Source organism: Dendronephthya gigantea, unplaced genomic scaffold (assembly GCF_004324835.1).
Source record: "Dendronephthya gigantea isolate DGI-Jeju-01 unplaced genomic scaffold, DenGig_1.0 000043F, whole genome shotgun sequence".
Taxonomy (NCBI): domain Eukaryota; kingdom Metazoa; phylum Cnidaria; class Anthozoa; order Malacalcyonacea; family Nephtheidae; genus Dendronephthya; species Dendronephthya gigantea.
Window position 1 is genome coordinate 505,127 of NW_021163053.1, and position 16,875 is coordinate 522,001.

The following is a 16,875-nucleotide window of genomic DNA, read 5'->3' on the forward strand; positions in this document are numbered from 1 at the left end:
CTAGCCCGCACAAAGGCTTGATTTCGGAAGAAATACTGCCAACATGAAAACAAGATCTTCAAAGGGTTAAAATGGGTTTTAAAAAATGGGATTTTTAATGGATATCAGATGGAAGAGATTCAAGTATTACCAGTAGTGATAATAGTGTTTATAATTCAACTTTCTGATGCTGAAATTTTAAATAACGGAGCTATCGGTAAATATTTTCATTTTCAAATACAACGCGTTGATATATGATGTAGTCTCGCTGCAAAATGTTACCAATACTAAGACATTTTAACTAATAATTCTGTTGCTGATTTGGTATCCTATATATTTATATAACAAATAGGTTGTTCACTGGTTGAAAATCTGTGCCGATACGATGAATTCTGTAACGAAGGTAGGAGGAGATTATAGCAATATTGTCAGAATTAGATGATATGATCGTTGAACTAGAACATAAAAGCGGTCGGAGTGTTTTAGAAGTCTTACTGTTCAAACAACTTATGTTCCCAACTTTTTTTTCCTTTATGCACCTTTATTTCGTTAGAAATAGTGGCAAATTACTTTCGAAACTAGAATCAGCAGTTAAAATTTGAACTGTGATCAACAAAGGTCAGAGAACGCTTGAGCAGTACCGCGCAATATTAAGTCTAAACCTCGGTCGGTAAATATAGTTGACGATCAAAAGATCATATAGAATTCTCGAGGTGGTTTCTGAAAAGATGTATTGAAGAAATAGGTAACAAATTCAAACTTAAAATCTCTTTCTGAACTGGTTTAGTATAAAATGTGCTACATGATCTGTTGCAAATTAATATTCACTATTCAAATTATAAACGCTTGATTGAAAGCGTCCTTCTGAACTTTCACACTTCAAAATTTTTTCCTCTTCCAGTTTACTATAAAAAGAATCAAAGATCTTCTTTGTGTTCAAAGATTCTTATATGTAGTAGCAATGAATATTATCTTGAATAAGAAGCTTCATTATTGTACAAAGCAACAGCTATTTGACTAATTGGAGTCTGTGTTATGTGTGATGTTTGCATTGGACAGTTGAAAATGGAAATTTATGTAGATAATGAAAGGAGATAATATGACTTTGGATTTCTTCCCATTCACTCCCACATGATGATCAATGTATAAGTGTCCTAACTTGAGACAGTTCTTTTAAATTTGTCTATGTCTAAATGAGAATAATTGTGTGAAATAACAACATCTGTTTAGTGAGATTTACCCTATTTTTTTACTGGACATACAGTATTCAATTGACAGTTATTTTATTACTTATTGGTACTTACAAGTAAAACTTTTGATAGGACTATAACTTTTTTTCTTAAACAAAGATTACGCAGTATAAAAATGACATAGTTCACAGAATATTGTCTGTATTTGTCTGAACTATTTTCGCAACCCAATGTTTGGTTTCATTCATTTTTCGGAATTTACCCCCAGTAATAACATGCTGCTCTGCTTTTTTGAAAAACTTAGGATAACACTGAACAAAAAATATGTTTGGAAAATTTTGTACTTTTGTGTCATTCTAATGCATCACTGATATGTGATCAACATGAATATAAAATACGAAGTGCAATTTCCTATTTTTCATTGAAATAATAAACAAATCAGGTATCCTTGAATATTATGCTAGTAATTGCCTGTGACATTTCGTTTTTAATAGGATGCATATGGTTTAAATATTTATATGATAATATGTACTGAATGGTTTTGCATATCCTAATTGGCTTTATTTTATCCATGCCACAAATATATTGAAAATATGTTCTGTTTAAAACTCAATTATAACAAAAAGTATTGCCTCTCAGTTTTGAGTACTAAGGCTTGAACAAATCAGCTAATGCTTTAGCTGAATCTGTGGTTGGTTTTTGGAGTATATATGCATTGCATTGAACCAGGCATGATTTAGAAAGGTTGAGGCAATTTTTTTAAGAAAAACAACAGTAAGACAGCACGGCTGTTTCACCCTGTTTGACAAGGCTGGAGCTGCCAATGATTTAATCTCTGTGTGTGCACTGTTGATAAAATATTAAAGTAAACAGAGTCATTATTGACAATTATTTTAGTGGAAATGAACTTTGTCTGTGCTTCGGGAGGGGGGTGGGGTGTTATTTCAAATTTATTGGTAGATGAGCAGATTCCCTAGCTACCCTTCCCTTGGCTTGATATTGTAAATTCTCCCAGCACCAAAGATGGTATATTCCACTGGCATAGTTATGACTGTTAGGGTAGCTAGCTCTACAGAACCAGGCCTAACTGCATGTAGCATATATTTCTCTTGTAGTGAAGTGATATTAATAATGAAGTACTCTACTGTTTCTATCCTGTCTTATATGTACTCGGTTTTTTATTCAATCTTAGGTGAACGTTATCCATACGGAAAGTGCAAAAAATTAAATTTCCGGAAAACGTCAGGACATATTACTAGCAAACGTGAGTTGAAATTATTCCCCCAAACTGATCATTATTGTATTCACTTATATTGGATCGTAATTTTTTCAATATTTTGAGTTCTCTCTAATTCGTTCTCTTCTCCCGGCTTATTCTAGGAAATGAGCACCACAGAAATGGCGCAGGTCAGAATGGAAATGCTGACCAAAATGATTGGCTTGATAATACAAAATATGACATGACGTACTTCAGGGGCGATGGTTCCGCTAGGATAATTTCTTCCAGTGAACGTGCAAAAGAAATTTTTAGGGACGATTTTTTGCGCAACAATGACAAGGAGATGCGTGAAAATAGCGCAAGTCTCAGTGATACCCCAAACGGCTTGTTCGAAAATGGCAAATATGATATGACTCACTTTTCTGAGAGCGATGTTGATGCTTTGTCACACGAGTATAGATCCAGCAAAGTTAATAGAGATAAAAATAAAGAAAGTTTATCTAGGAATTTAGATTGGCGTGGTGGAGAATTAGAAGAAGATCGACCTAATGAAGATATTATACACAACCTTGAGAAAAAGATAACAGCTGAATATGGCGATGGTACAGGCGGTGTTTGGCCTCCGATTGCAATTCCTTTAAAAATACCAGATAACGAGCAACGGGAAGTCAAACACCGCAAACAAACCAGAAATCTACAACCGATTGAGACACGAGATTCGAAATCTAGCAATGAGGAGAGAGATATGAAGAGAAATACTCACTCAAAAAACGACGAGTCTCTGGATTTGGACATCGAGATGAAACCTTTAACAGAATCGGACAGCAAGTATTTTGACGAGAATAAGTCAAAACTTAGCTCTATACCAAAAACCCCAAGCAAAGAGTCCACCCAAAAAATCGAACACGTTCAAACAAATATTGTTAGCGAGTCAGCTTCAAAGAAAACGAAAGTTGGTGTTCTTGTCGGTGGAAAACTGGACCAAACCAAAGCGGAAATTGTTCAGAATAACAGCGAAGATCCAACATATGATAAAGTCAAAGACTTCTTCAAAAGTCAACAAGTCAGTTCAATCGTTGATGCACCGTCGGCTGAGAAGAAAGGTGTGAAGTTGTACAACATTCCTCATGGTAAAGAAACTCAAGAAAACGTTAAACGAAGTTCTATACCTCAGCCTGTTGTTCATCCTGACCGTATAAGATTGGATCTAAAAGAGAGGTAATAAACTGTACCATACCAACTATACTTCTGCAGTTCAAATTGCTTAGAAATTGACTGATATTTTTGTCGTTTTTCTGAGCAAGAAAAACCTTTTATATAACTCGTACGAAAACCCATGCGTGCAAGAAGGTTTTTACTGTAAGACTAAGACTATATAAGGTTTTCTTTACTGTCGGGGTTCTTCGTGAAGACCTTTTTATTTAAGATAAATTGTCTTTCACATGAAATCATAAAAGCGTAAAAGGCGATTTCAGACTTAATATAGTTATCATTTAATCCGACACCGCAGTCCCTAAATGACGCCAAAGTTTCGTCCATTTTGAACAATACCGCACTAGATGTGCCTGTCACTTTTCCTCACCATAATGTATTTGTTCATTTCTTTCATTTAAATTTCAGTCACGACCATGTCACAGTTGATTTTATTCGATTATGTACAAAACACATTTCACGCCGGCGTTATTTGTACTGCCTTTGGAAAGTTATACCTTTAAATGAATTTTAAGAGTATTTATTTATTTTGTTGACCGAAATTTCCTGCTAATGATTCAATTTTCACATTTTATTCACTGTTTTGAAATTCTAAACTTTTTGTATTTTTTATACATTTGTCTTTGTATATCGAGGATATAAATAACGAGTGTTTATGAAGGTAGCTTGTTGTTAAAAAAATCGTACTTTTGAAAGAACTGTTTGCATTATTCAGTATACCGTGGGGCGTCTTAGCAACCGACTGTAATACTCTAATTCATTTGCAGCTGGAGATCAGCCATTATTTAAATTATTAAATATTCGCTTAGAAATCACTACAGTTGGAACTCCCTCGTTCTTTTAACGCTGGCTTATAAATGATCGTTGTGTTACTGTTTTAGATTGAACCCAGACAAAGCCAGTGATTTGTTGGGTGCTCTTCAAGATTTGCTTTGGGGCGATGAGGACGGTCGTCAGGACGTGTTTACTTCAGTAGCGTGAGTTTTCATTGCTGCTTTTTAAAACTCAAACATCCGTGAATTTAATAACTTGTATTATCTGTTCTGAAATGAATTTCAAATGCTCGTTATATACAAATCTAAGTTGTTAGAACGCCGGTTTGTAGAAACCCAAAGATGCCGGTTCAGATTCTGTTCGAGACAACAAAAAAATGCCGATTTTTTGTTGCTTTTTTTTTACATCGTGAGATTGATATAAATATATTTATCTATATAATCATATTGGCTATATATAGGAACTTTAGATCTATAATTCTTAATTTTTCTTTTAGAACGGATGAGAAAACAGTTTTATTTCATTTGCTTAATAACACAACAAGCAACGGAGTAAAACCAGCTCATGTTGTGCAGAGGATTAATAAAGGTAAAACATTCAATGAATGATTTATAGTTGTACTTATTACTCATCTTCCTGACGCATCCGCTAGCTCTGTTAGTCGTAATGTTTGGACTCGAATCATACGATCATATTCCTAAAAGATCTTCCAAACTGGTTTTATTAAAATAAATAAGCTTGCCGCTTGTTGTTGCCAATCTCCCGCCTCTTGTTGCGTGGTCTGATAAAGAATTAAATAATGAGAGTGAAAAGGTTTTATTAAATAATATTTTGGGATTGAAATATTTTCTTCAACATAAAAGAGACAAAAAAACAAATGAAATTTTCTTTTGCTACACCTCCTCCCCGCCAAAAAAAACCCAGAAAATGTCGTAATTGCATGCATGCATAATCTGCAGTAATACAGTTATATAAAAGTTTTAATTTTTTGTTGTTATTCTTGTTCGTTGTAGATAAATCAGTGAAAGACGGTCTCAAGAAAGCTGTTGGTGTCACTGTTTTAGCTGCGTCACTTGATTCCAAGGTATTTATCGTTCACCGATCTGCATTTGATGCTGGATTAACTATCTACCGTTTGGCCTGGTAAATCATTAAGACATTGCCAGGAATTAAGGAGCATTGTCAAATAACTTGGTATTGAATTGGTATTCGTTTCTATAATGTAGGAGGGATGGCGACACACGATGATTTTAAGCTCGGAGCATCTGTTAATATAATTCTATCATTTCAATAAATCGGTTTCGACGACGATCGTTTAACGAGTGAAGTTACAAATGCGTTGCAACTTCATCTTGATTGCTTCATACTACGTGCATTGGACTACAAAACAACCATGTTGTGTTTTTTAGGGAGGTGAAAAGACAAAGAAAGACGACGATAACGACGATCATAAATTCATGGTGACTACTCTAATTGTAGCTGGATGTGTCTCTGGCATTTTGCTTGCTTCAGTGTGCATATTCATCATTCTGAGAAGGTATCTATATGTCCTAAACTACCCTCAATTAACCCTCACCGTTAAGGGGATAGACAGAGTGATAACACCAGACAGTTTATGAACGCTGAAAGGGTATATAGTCCAAAAATGGATGAATACGCTTTGTAACACAGTAGAGCTTGCTGTTCGGCAGGCATGTGACCTGGACCTTGCGAATGTGAACACGTTTATATGAAAAAACACGCTTAACACGCTTAATTTCTATTATAAAACGTCTGTGAAAAAGGTTCTTGAACACTTTTATAGAACAAGCAAAGATTACCCAAGATGGGTTCCAAAACAACCTGGTTATGAAGCAGCTTCAGACTATCAGGTAGGAAATGTCACAACAAATACTTATTTACAATTAGCATAATTTATGCAGTTATGAATTGATATATTCATTGCGCATTGCGGGGGGGGGGACGTCGCCCTGAGAAGTGGATTGCGGAATGTTAACAACGCTTGTGACAAGATTTACCACGCAACTTGCATGACATGATTTCATAATTTATTCGCATACTTAATTGAGGTACGCGTACTAGTAAAGATGTTCTTTAATATCGCGGAAATAATGTTATGCTGGAGTGACGACGATACTAACTGACGTGCTTGATATAAAATGATGCAAGACGTTATAAAAGCCTTTCAATTCCTGAAGTAAACACCATAGTGATAATAGTATTACATTTTGTTGATTTTTACATGGATTTTATAAAGGTAACGTATTTCGTTAGCGATAGATATATATATTATATATAGATGAATATATGTCTTTCACACATAAAGCTTACGTAGACATACAGCCAATATCCTGTGTTATACTTTCATTCTTTCACCTTTGTTTAGAAACGTTTTACGTTCTCACAAAACTATATAGCCTATTTATTTATTAGCTATAGTTTGTTTTGTTCGAACATATATTTATTTTAATATAGTTTTATTAGGTAGTGTACAGTATATTCTAATATAACGTTTTGCATGTGCAGTATAAGACTAATATATACCTTTTGTAATTATAATAGACTAGTAACATCATTGACTTTCGGCGAATGATACAACGGATACATTCACAAATTACGTAACTTTATGAGGGCTAAAATGTCCCTGCGAACATAATTATGATCCGTAAAAAATATTTAATCTAATTATAATTATATGTGTTGCGAATATATACTCAAGCAAATGAACCAATATTCAACAGATTGTACAGACGGTGCTTCCTGCCTTTATAAATTAATAAAGTCGTACATATTTTGTCCACAATGTTTAGTCTATCAATGGTATATAGTGTTTTGAAAGATAATATTCAATAAGTTTGGTATTGTTCATAGTTGACAAAAAATTATTATAGTATTCTTTCCATGGGATACCTTGTCTTATAAAAAGGATTTTCTGGTCTGTTATATAACAATAATTTTGATAACTCCTTGAAACATGTTAATTATTAACTTATGTATTCAATTTCCGGTATATACTTGAACTTGTTATGCATTCGCAGAGCCTTTGGCGCCAGTTGAAACAAGCGACCTGGGAGTCACCCATCCAGACTACTTCAGTAGCTCATTCCGATGATGGAGCTCAGAAAGACACACCTGCTAACAAGGGAGTTCCGCCAAAATATTCCTGGTAAGATGATATAGAAACTTGGGTAGACTATAGAGTATGTGTCATTATATCCGAACTCATATTAGAGACGGGAAACTCATCTTAGGACGGGAAATTCACTCGTAGAATTCTTCCGTCTAAACAGACGGAAAAGTTGGACAGGAATCCTGCCTGGACAAGAAACTCAACTCAAAAGAATTATCAACACGGTGAAGGACGGAGCAATGGTATAAGAGAAAATAAACAACCAATATTTTATATTCTTTATAGGAGCGAAGAACCTGTCGATACAAAGATGGATATCTCAACAGGACATGTTGTATTGGTAAAATATATTTTATGATTTAGTTTATATCTAGTCTGTAGAATTACATATTTATTAAATTACTAGACACACAATTAGAAAAAAAATACGGGGATTCATACATGCGATGGATTTAGTTCCCCAGAAAGCAATTTTAGCATACGGCAATTACTATTGGTAAACCTTTTTAGTTTTTAGGTTTGCCTAAATAAACAATAGGTTTGTGTATTTCTTCTAACTCTTTTTTCCTACTATAGGCGTACATGGAAGATCATTTGAAGAACGAGAATAGGCTTTCTAAAGAGTGGGAGGTAAGGCTTGTAAATTAATAAACTTTTTCTTTCATTTATTTGATTTTTAATATCATACGATGATTGTACATAGAAAAGCAAATTTCATGCTGGTAAAAATAAATTTTATCTTATTGTATAGTTAGTCTTATATCAGGTTATACTAGTGATGTTTAAATGATGAGAAATTTAAATGATAAGTATGTTTCTACCATTGCAGGATTTGAGTGTCTACGAGGCTGAACCTGACAGCACTGATGTTGGTAAAGATCCAAAAAATAGCAAGAAAAACAGATACAGTGATGTATTGCCGTGTAAGTAAACATGATTAACATCTTTTCAACTGAAGACGTGATATTTCACAGACAGAAAGAAATCTTAAAAACAATTTATCTTTTTACTGCACCATTCCTAAACATATCTTTCGCATTACTGTTCAGATGATCACAATAGAGTGAAACTTCGAGATACATCAAATGCCACTGGATCAGATTACATCAACGCTAGCTATATAGTAAGTTCGTCAGCTTTTGCACGAGGTTCTGTGTGCTTGTTTAAGTAGACTTCCCATTTTTGTTTGTTCTTAGATCGACGATGATCCTCGTAATCCAGCTTACATTGCTACGCAAGGTCCTTTGGCAAGTACTGTGGCAGATTTCTGGCAGGTATGATTTGACTTATGAAAACAGGAAGCAGAGCTTTAAGCCTTGATTCTTCCAGAATCATGACAGGATTACCCGTTGTTGCATCATGTATAGTTCAACGTCAAAGCCCCGCGGGTTTGTCGACGAATTTAAATTAGACCAGTCTCATCGTTGGTACAAAGAATAATCGAGCCCACGCCCCTCCGCGGTGGTTCCCACACCACAAAGAGCGTTGCCACAGAAGTGGACGAAATTTGGGCGTGGCGAAAGTTTAGGGGAACATTTTTTCAAAAGTGAATTTTAGTCTACCGTCCTAAACGATTAGTCCTCCCTAGCTTAAAAACTGCACAGTCCAGTTGATGTATAATAAAACGATTACTGTCGATCCCGGAGCAATTACTATAATTTAAAATAATAATGAACTTCTGACAGATGGTTTGGGAACAAGGTGTTGTGATTATTGTGATGTTAACGAAGTTGGCAGATCTGGGACTGGTAAGCGACTCTTATATCTTTACAAGTAGATTCTATATTACACTGGATTGGGCCAATCTATTTGTTTTCCACTTCGCTTCTGAATAGCCTCTACTAATATATAAAATGTTGTTCAAGCAGGTAAAATTTTCATTTCTTTACCTCCTAGCCGCAATGCCATAGATACTGGCCACAGAAAGGACCCGAGGTGTATCATATATATCAAGTAAGTTGAAAACGTGTACAGAAGCCAGACCTACTTGTTTGGGAGATCTGTGTGGGAGATCTGTGTGAGGCTGCAGTTACAGCTAACATTGCATGGGTCCTAGCTTTCTCTTGTCTACATGCATGATGTTCAGAGAGGAGGAAGAGTAGACTTTGGACGTTGTCACACAGCGTCAATCGTCGACAAAATGTCAATCGGGCCATGTGAACAAGGCGTCAGAACTAGAAAAGTGACAAATCCAAAAACTCTTGAAAGCAACACCGTGGATACGACAACCACATGCATAGTCTCAACTTATTTTATATTGTCCTTTTTTCTTATTTTTAGGTTCATTTGATATCAGAACACATCTGGTGTAGCGATTATCTAGTTAGAAGTTTTTATCTAAAAAATGTCCAGGTAAAAAGATCCTCATTCTTGCCTTTCATGATATTTCAGACATGATCATCACCGCGCAATAATTAAGAGCACATGCCGTGTCCTTTAAAGTCATTTCTTTTTTATCTATTTCTTAGACTGATGAGACAAGGACTGTTACACAGTTTCATTACTTAACGTGGCCGCATCTTGGTATTCCATTCTCGTCAAAACCACTTTTAGATTTCAGAAGGTACACTATAACAGCGCGTGATACACAATTTCACTTCTGCCAGCACTTTAATTCGTAATCGTTAAATGATGATAATGTAATTCCCAGGAAAGTTCTAAAGTGTTTCCGAAGCCAATCATGTCCAGTGGTTGTTCACTGTAGTGGTGGTATCGACCGAACTGGCACATACATTCTTATCGATATGGTTCTTAGTAAGATGTCAAGAGGTAAGCTGGAATGAAAATGAATGTCGTCAATTTTCTAATAAAATTTTTACCCGTGTATCCTCCTTGCTTGTCAGATTCATTACATGTTATGAAAAATACACTAATAATGCATGCGATAGCGATCTTCATCCAGCACAAATGTACAACAAGATGTCTTAGACGCGTGGATTTAATTACAAAATTTAGGGGCGTGTCATCTAATGTGATGTATTCTTCGATGTAATGTACTTTATATAATTTTGGCATACAGGAACAAAAGAAATTGATATTGCCGCAACTTTGGAACATTTACGAGATCAAAGACCTCAGATGGTTAAAACTAAGGTGGATAATTTTTGTCGTGGTATTCAAACAGGACAATCGTAAATTTCGAAGCATTTCATTCACTAAACTCCGTTTTTTATTTGCAGTCCCAATTTGAGTTTGCCTTGGCCTCAGTCGCTGAAGAAGTAAATGCAATTCTTCAGGTCCTGACGAAACACTAAATGCAAACGAACAGAGCGTTGGCAAATCATAACAATGTTGTTGTTGGTGTTTAAACTCAAAAAAGGTGTCATTTCACAGTCTGCTTGCAGTATATATAATGTACATGCATGCATGCAATAATGTCTAATGTTTGAGTATATGTTAAATGATATCTGGTTTCCAAATGCATCAAAGAGTCTGTTTCGAAAGAGGAGCTGTATATTCATTAACATGTACCTGTGTTAATAATTTCAAGCCTTGCATCGCTTGTTGATTCTGTTTAAAATAACGTAGCTATACTATATATCAGAAAGTATTCATGTATACTGCATGGTATTTTCAAAGGACCTATAGAAATGTTTGGAAATCAGGTAACCAATGAACTTTTAGTGTATTTTAGCACTCACCAACTGCGCACAAGTCGTTCCTCCAAGAAGCCATTGATTGACTTATTGAATTTTAAACTATTAGGTCAGTGTTCCTTGTATTTCACTAGAATTACATTCCATTACGATTGCAATGTCAGTGCATTTATGGCAGGTAGCCTTCCCTCATGCACCCCCGACCCCTCAACCGGACCAAAAAGCGATGCTGCATGTGTGATGTGATCATGCGAGGGGAAATCCAGCCCATGCTGTGATTTTCAACGCCCACATTTATGCAAAACTTTAGTGAAAATGAAACATGATCGAGTCGAATTAACTCAATTGTAACTATTTAATAATTGTAAATATGAATGATACTACTATATCCTGGATATACAATTGTAAAATTCTGTGATGAAAAGTTATATAAAACTACTGCAATATACTAAGGGTATGCTTGTTTTTGTTCGGGCGAAAAATACTCAAGTGAAAATACTTGACAATGGCTGACGTTATATGGCAATTGTTCAAGCTATAATATATCGTCGTCCCAAAATATTTGTGTTTCCAAATGAAATGCGGAAAAGCTGTAGTGCCATCCTGAGTATATTGTAACACATACCTTCTAGATCTTGGACTTTTTTCATGGGAGTCTGCGAACCACCCATGCAGTGTTTACATAGACTGAATTAATACGTACAGTTTGCTGTAACAATTGTGAAAACTTTTATGTAATTTTTTTATCGCGAAGTAATCTTGTCATACTGCATGCACCGCAGGAGATTTATTTTTGTGCATTTTTAAAAGACCCTCCTCGAGTCAAGTACAGATAATTTATATTCCACGCGATTATTGTCGATTGCCTGCAAAATCACAAAATTTCTTTATTTCCTATATTTACTTTTACATAACCCAAGCTTTTCGCATTTAGATTCCATATACCCTGTACCAAAGTTCATACAGGAGCTCTTTTGATCTCTTGCAGTCTTAATTAGCATTAGAGACGAGGAAGTATTGATCGTGTTTTGTGATGTATGACTTTTAGCTTTTGTCAGTTATTTCGTGTGTGAGCTAGTGGACGAAATATATGTATTGCTCTCCCTACAAATTGCTCTATATCCATGCAAGAACCATACATGTAGTGATGTAGACGTATAAGAGTGTCAACTATACAATAGGCTGTAAATGGTTTTTAAAATAGAAAGGACAACATTAGTTTATATAGTTATTCGATTCTAAAATGTCTACTTTATAGAATATAGCCTGGGTTTGTTAAAAGAACATGCAAGCATTACTCAGCGATAGGAATGATAGCCAAAATAGCGCAGAGTGAAAGAGTGATTGTATTAACACAATGAGACGATTCTGGGTGGAGTTTGGGGATCAGTCATTGCAAGTACTGGCCGGCGTACAATCAACTTATCTGAATATACTAATTAGTTGGCTAAACTGCCGGTCAATATTAGCATTTGCAGAATTGTAATTAAATTATTGATATAGCTATGTTGATGATTTAAATAAAACTAAATGAAAATAACCATTAATTACCATTTTAATTAATTGCATTGCAACTGGGAAAACAGAGTAACTTTTCAATATCTTTAAAACACAAATTAATTTTGCATGTATATTATCGTGGTCTTGCTTTTGTATACAGGTTTTTTACTTATATAACTAAGCTTTACGTAAATATATTTAGGATAAGTTGCCAGTTCTCATTTGAAGTTATCTTTTCTCTAGATTAAGAATTATACAGGAAAGTTGAAGGTGTTTATACTGGGTGGCGCAGAAATGTTTTTCCTCTTACTCATACTGCCATTACTGGTTAATAAACTAATGCATGATGAAGCAATAAATAATTTATTAATCACTATATTCTTTAACCCAAATTCACAACGTACGAACGACTTCATTAACTTGTTCAGGTTGTTTCGAAATTGAATTTTAAAAAACTTTTTGAAATACAATCTAAAGTGATTTTGAAAAACAAAAAACTTCAAATTAATTTCATCGCCTATATGTATCGTAAAATTTTAAAAAAAGCAACTCAGATGTCTCGCTATTTGAACACTCTATATTGAAAGGAAATATTTTTTGCTCTCCCTGGTAAAAGGTCTGTGTTCCTAGTTTCTACGCCCATGCTCTCATCATGCAATTATGTCGGCTATGACTCAGTTCATCTGTGCATACAAAATATCCTCTGTATATAATAACTATTTGCAGAGTTTTCAGACATAATTTTTCTTGTTGATTTTCAATCAAAACAATTTTAATCACTTTAAACTGATAGTGAAATTGATCTGCAATTTTTCGTCAGTTTCGGACTGAAAACAACGCGATTATAATGCAGAATATTCGTCTACCACTAATCAGTGATCACTGATAGTGTATATAGGTTTTGATTACAATTATCTTTACTATTACAATAGTAAAGTTATAGACTATAATCATCTTTATAATTATATACAGTATATAATTCTTACCATAAATATTCGACCATTTATAAAGAAGTTCATGCAATTTCTTAGCATGCATGCATGCATGCATGGTGTCAATAAAATAACTTCAAAAGTGTAACCTATAGCTGTATATATTTACAGTTTAGGATATTGGAATTGTGCAGGATATTGGAATTTCCTACATGTTCCGAAGAGAAGTTTTATCAGGTTTTTAATAAGTTTGTCGATATGAAAAGCGTAAACTGACTGAAAAACAGACCATAACAACATAACTGCATGGCTTCAATTTTGGTGGTATAACTATCAACAACGCGTGGTAAACGAAATTAAATAATTCCGTCTTTTTTAATTAAGCTCTATTGACACGGTAAAAGAAATTGTTATAAACCAATTGTTGTTAATCAATTTTTCGCTAATGATGGTTCTCTATTCCGATGATGAATGCGACACAGCTTATCCAGGTGCAAAAACGTAACACGTGAGGGGAACACAGTGCCGAACACATAAAATGCGGCAACGGACTGAAACAAGCATCATTCGTGATTCACAGTGTACACTTGCCGGAAAAGATTGTGAAAATATTATTTCGTATACACCTTTCGAAGAACCAAAATGAATGCTGTAACTATACTCGTCGTTCTGGCCTGTATTGGCTTCTCCTCTGCTGTAAGTGAGAGTTAATTATTTAATTATTGTATATTACATACATGCATTTATTTCATAAATCTGCTTATACAAAATATATACCATTATATACACGTCATTCAAGCTGCATTTCAAAAAATGTTGGGAAACAAATTTGTTTGTAATCAATGCATATGTTAAAGTATTAATCATGAGTTGATGATATTATTACTATCCACTTCACTGTATTTGTTCAATTCCATATTTTAATTTCAAATTTGATATAGTACTTGGAAAGATGTACGACTGGAGCAGACTGTGCTGAAGGTCAATGCTGTTTGTTTGGAAAACTGTGTGCTCCCAAACTGCCACGTTATTCAACATGTTACTTAACGGTTAGTCTGCCGGAGTAGCTGAAGATAGTCCCTCTTTATATGGTGAAAATAACTGAACAATACCCTATACCCCTACCCACAGAACAGAAACAGGGTTGTTGAGTTATCTATTGCCTGCCAACATTGTTTCTTCGCCGGAGCGGTGCTCGTCAAAATTATCAAATTCGGTTTCTTTAAACTGCTGTTTTTCGTTCTAGGGCAAGCATGGTTGTGGATGTGTTGAAGGTACCTCGTGCCAAGTAACATTCAGCCATACCTTGTTTGGCAAGACATTTACTCTCCGTCAGTGTATGAATGATAAAGTTGGAGAAGAAAAGAATGTCCGAAGAAGCATAATCAGAGTATGTTATATATTACGTACTTATTACGTGGCTTGTCTGTGAGACATTCTTGATTTACATAACCGTAGCTCGATTTTTCTTGGCTTCTACGAGCTTAAATTGTTTCTCAGAATTATTTCGCTAGCAGCAGAGCAATAATCTCAATTAGACGTTTTAAAAGCGCCTCTGTCAGATCAGTCCTTTACTGATTAAATAGCCTATATGCATGTCTTCGAGAGAGTTACATCAGTAGCTACAATCAAATTACCGTGCAATCACTTGCAACCAACTCCCCATTCTCTTTATTGTAGTATATACATGTGAGTTTCATGCCAGCCGGTGAGCAAATAAAACAACTTAGTACAATTCTCTCGCTCCAGTTACTACTCCGAAACGTTGCGGGAATGATGACCGCCACTTATATAGGTCACCCATACACTGATTATATTTGTACTTTTACATTTGATATTTTGATTTTTGACATTGTCAATTAAATGGCACCTCTGTTTCGTAGACATGCAGTGTTGACAGTGTTGCTGCAGACTGTGGACCAGGACGATGCTGTTTGGGTGGAAAGTACTGTGCACCTCTGATTCCAAAATACGTTCCTTGCAATCTCGAGGCAAGTTCATCTATATATATTATAATTACACAAAACTAGTAAATACTAAAGTAAATGCAGTGCAAGAATATTAATATTGTTCGGGTTTGCACTATAGTTCAGCTAAAATGACTTTTAGCATTTTAGATGAAGGATTAAGAGCCATTTTCAATTCCCAGAGGTGCATGCTTATCTATTGCGCTTTAGAGCTGTTAGTTGCATATTTAAGTGTTGCGGTTTTTCTGAGACACCCTGTAAAAAATTAAAGATATTGGTAAATCATGCAAAAGAGAGGCATAATATATTAAACATTCAAAATCATCCGATAGATGTATGAAAACGTATTTTAGCAATTTTTCCCTGAAAAGCATGGCAGTCGTAAAAAATACGGCTTTTGTACCGGGAGAGATATATGAAGTCTGGTTGCGACACTCGAGCACACGAGTCCCGCTACAACTATGCCGGGCAGTTGGCCAGTAAACATAAACCTTGTCTCTTTCATGGAACATTTTCACCAGTATATGAATCGCTAGTATATGGTCATGCAAAATTTAGTTCGTAATTAAACAGTTTCCAAATAATTTATTTTTTGCAGGATTCACACAAATGCCCCTGTGCCAAAGGGTTGGAATGCAGAGTGACAAAGTCGTTAACAATACCAGCTATCCTTGGCATCACAGACTCAATAACTCTGAGTTTAAGGCAATGTATGCCTAAAGATGAAAGCGTCGTAATTGAAGAGGTTGAAATGACAGAGGAGTAAGGATCCTGTTGACGACAAAAAATAAGGAAGTTTAAAACAAAAATAGATTGATTGTAGCTGCATTTCAATAAAATCAATAAAAAATCAATAAAACTGCATTGAAAAACAGATTTTGCTGTCTTTTTTATTTACCATCAAAGTCCATCATGCCTAACCGATGGACCAATAGACCATTTCATGCAAGGTAACATCATAACAACAGATGTTGTGATTATGGAATAGCGAATAAAACTTAACCATTTCAGACCATGTAATTTGAAATGGGTTGATTTGCATACAAGCCGAAAAAGTCTATTGTTTACCTTGCGCCAAAGAAAAAAATAATTTAGCAACGGAAAGATTAGGCTAAGACCGGCAGCTTTTACACTCCATCGTAGTACTACCTTTTTCTGGATCATTCGGTTCTTACAAAATTTTCTTTAAACAAAAAATTTCCTTTCATTTTCATTTGCCACATTTTTGGTCTGTACATTTTTAATATACTGCATCTCTTTACACTTTAACGATTAAATACATTGTCAGTGAAGCACTATCGAACAGATTTTAGGACGATTTACGCCCCATCATGGGCTTAACGTGCGGAGCAAGGGTGCTACACGCCCAGTTCTTG

The 16,875-nt window shown here is 35.0% G+C and overlaps 2 protein-coding genes across 2 annotated transcripts; both read left to right on the plus strand.

Moving 5' to 3' along the window:
- Window positions 1-10: 10 nt before the first annotated feature.
- On the plus strand, window positions 11-11,543 carry LOC114527146 (receptor-type tyrosine-protein phosphatase N2-like). Its single transcript, XM_028548777.1, has 22 exons — window positions 11-196; window positions 332-382; window positions 2,362-2,433; window positions 2,550-3,606; window positions 4,482-4,577; window positions 4,871-4,962; window positions 5,388-5,458; window positions 5,784-5,911; window positions 6,179-6,245; window positions 7,413-7,540; window positions 7,790-7,844; window positions 8,081-8,134; window positions 8,334-8,427; window positions 8,554-8,627; window positions 8,701-8,778; window positions 9,190-9,252; window positions 9,401-9,457; window positions 9,785-9,856; window positions 9,973-10,067; window positions 10,155-10,273; window positions 10,524-10,597; window positions 10,684-11,543. The coding sequence occupies exons 1-22, from the start codon at window positions 109-111 to the stop codon at window positions 10,756-10,758; spliced, it is 2,760 nt and encodes a 919-aa protein (XP_028404578.1). The 5' UTR covers window positions 11-108; the 3' UTR covers window positions 10,759-11,543.
- A 2,564-nt stretch (window positions 11,544-14,107) lies between these two features.
- On the plus strand, window positions 14,108-16,368 carry LOC114527227. The gene is made up of 5 exons (XM_028548875.1): window positions 14,108-14,228; window positions 14,474-14,581; window positions 14,779-14,922; window positions 15,416-15,523; window positions 16,098-16,368. Exons 1-5 carry the CDS (start codon window positions 14,175-14,177, stop codon window positions 16,263-16,265), a joined length of 582 nt encoding a protein of 193 aa, XP_028404676.1. The 5' UTR covers window positions 14,108-14,174; the 3' UTR covers window positions 16,266-16,368.
- The last annotated feature ends 507 nt before the right edge of the window (window positions 16,369-16,875 follow it).